This window comes from Lactuca serriola, chromosome 8 (genome assembly GCF_051521515.1).
Source record: "Lactuca serriola cultivar US96UC23 chromosome 8, Lser_US96UC23_V15, whole genome shotgun sequence".
Classification (NCBI taxonomy): domain Eukaryota; kingdom Viridiplantae; phylum Streptophyta; class Magnoliopsida; order Asterales; family Asteraceae; genus Lactuca; species Lactuca serriola.
The window spans coordinates 249,254,902-249,257,219 of record NC_136415.1 but is presented as its reverse complement, the minus strand read 5'-3'; the positions used below and the strand labels follow the sequence as shown (position 1 = coordinate 249,257,219).

The window sequence follows — 2,318 nt, the reverse complement described above, 5'->3', positions numbered from 1 at the left end:
AGTCTTATTAAATGATTTATAAAACATATATACATATATACATAATGGATATATATATATATATATATATATATATATATATATATATATATATATATATATATATGCAACGGTTATAAACAACAAAAACAACAGCTATATTTTTTACTATAAATAAACATCTTTACTCTGCTTATTTTACCCACAACAAATATTTCTCTCTTCTATCAAACAAATCAATTTTAAGAAATCAAGCTTCAAGATGATTCATCCGTTTGTGATAATCATGACTATAATAGTCATGTTACTTTTCATCCCAATCCTTAACATCAAAGATAATATGTAATTTCATCTACTTTTAGGCTTGTATGCAATGTTAGCTTTACTGCTTCTTTTTTGTGTAATATTTTTTTGAAATAAATGGATTTTAATTTTAACTTTTTATTTTGTTTAAAATTTATAGTTACAATATGTCCAACATTGCAAAACTCGAGTTTGCAGCAATTGAAGTTAGTGGGAAAAACTATGTGCCATGGATGATAGATGTAAAAATGCATCTTGAGTCTATGGGAATCTCAAATACTATATATGAATTTAGTAATTTGTTGGCACAAGACAAAGCAAAAGCACAAGTTTTCCTTCATAAGCATATTGATGAAATGTTGAGATTTGAATATCTTGATGTTACTGATCCAAGTATTCTCTGGAATCTTTTGAAAGAAAGACTTGATTATCAAAAGGAAGTTATACTTCCAAATGCTAGAGATGAATGGAGAACATTAAGGTTTCAAGGCTTCAAGAAAGTAAATGAATACAACTCAACTTTGTTCAGAATATGTTCACAACTCAAGTATTATGGACAAGAAGTTACCGATGAAGATATGTTAGAGAAAACTTACTCCACATTTCATGAAACAAACATTACCTTGATGAAACAATATTGGATGCAAAAGTTCACAAGATATTCTGAACTGAATGCATGGCTGCTTGTTTCAGAGCAAAACAATGAGCTCTTGATGAAAAACCGTGAATATCGTCCAACGAGATCAGTAGCACTTCCTGAAGCAAATGTTACAAATACCGATGGTCATCAAAACAATACATGTGGGCGAGGTCGGGGTCGTGGCCCCGGTCGAGGATGAGGCCGTAGATATTTCAATCTAAACCAAAGCCATAACCAGAACCATAATTTTGGTCATGGACAAGGTAATGATCGTGGTTGTAGCTAAAAAAGGAATAATTACCAATATTCACAAAAGAAACAATGTCCATACACAAGATAAGGCCAAAGTGGCAAGGCATGATACTGGGACATCATAGAAATATGATGGTTCATGTTATAGATATGCACAGGCCGTTGGTCAAGGACCTGCTGCACACCTGCACATCATAGTCAACTTTATCAAGAGTCCATTAAAGGAAAAGGAAAAGAAGCAAACCTCGTTGATAATGTTGAATTCACTCTGCTAACTTTTTATGATTTCTACAATGACATGGAAGACATAAAATAAAAATTTCTATTATTGTTCTAATAAACTTGTTTTTCCTTTATCTGTTTTTCGTGTAATGTCTTTCCTACAATAAATGATCTTTCTTTATAATAATTATTATGATTATGTTTATTCGCTTATTATTTCTTTCATATGTGAAGTTTAATATGAATCCAACTGGAGCACAAAACCAAGAAAAGGTTGGAGATATTTGTATAGTAGATAGTGGTAGTACACATACTATTCTGAAATCAATGAAATATTTTTCAAAATTAGTACTAACAAAAACAGTCATACATACAATATCAGGTCCTGCAGACTTGATAGAGGGAACTGGAAAAGCCCATTTTATATTACCAAATGGTACAAGCTTTTGTATAGAAAATGCCTTATTTTCTCCAAAGTCTAATAAAAACTTACTAAGTTTCAATGACATATATTTCATAGGATATGACACAAAAATTATGACCATTGAAAATAAGAAATATATGTATATTATAGACAAATACCATGTTCTTAAAAAACTACCAACACTTGATTCTGGTATGCATTATACATATATAAATATGGTTGAATCAAATATGGTAATCAAAGGAAAACTTTGTGATCCTGGGACATTCAGTTTATGACATAATAGGTTGGGCCACCCAGGATTAACAATGATGTGAATGATAATTGAAAATACACATGGGCATCAATTGAAGGACCAAAAGTTCCCTCAATCCAATAGCATAAAACCATCTGCATCTTGTTCCCTTGGAAAGTTAATTATAAAACATTCTCAAGTTGAAAGGGAGTCACCTAGATTTCTAGAAATAATTCAAGGTGATGTATGTGGACCGATTCAAC

At 31.0% G+C, this 2,318-nt stretch overlaps 1 protein-coding gene across 1 annotated transcript; it reads left to right on the top strand.

Moving 5' to 3' along the window:
* The first annotated feature begins 449 nt into the window (after positions 1-449).
* Positions 450-1,121, top strand: LOC145068011 (uncharacterized). Its single transcript, XM_079015016.1, has one exon. The coding sequence runs from the start codon at positions 450-452 to the stop codon at positions 1,119-1,121; it is 672 nt and encodes a 223-aa protein (XP_078871142.1).
* Positions 1,122-2,318: the final 1,197 nt, after the last annotated feature.

What these genes read in the sequence shown, in the direction of transcription:
- LOC145068011 (XM_079015016.1), top strand. Translation starts at nt 450, where the DNA reads ATGTCCAACATTGCAAAACTCGAGTTTGCAGCAATTGAAGTTAGTGGG.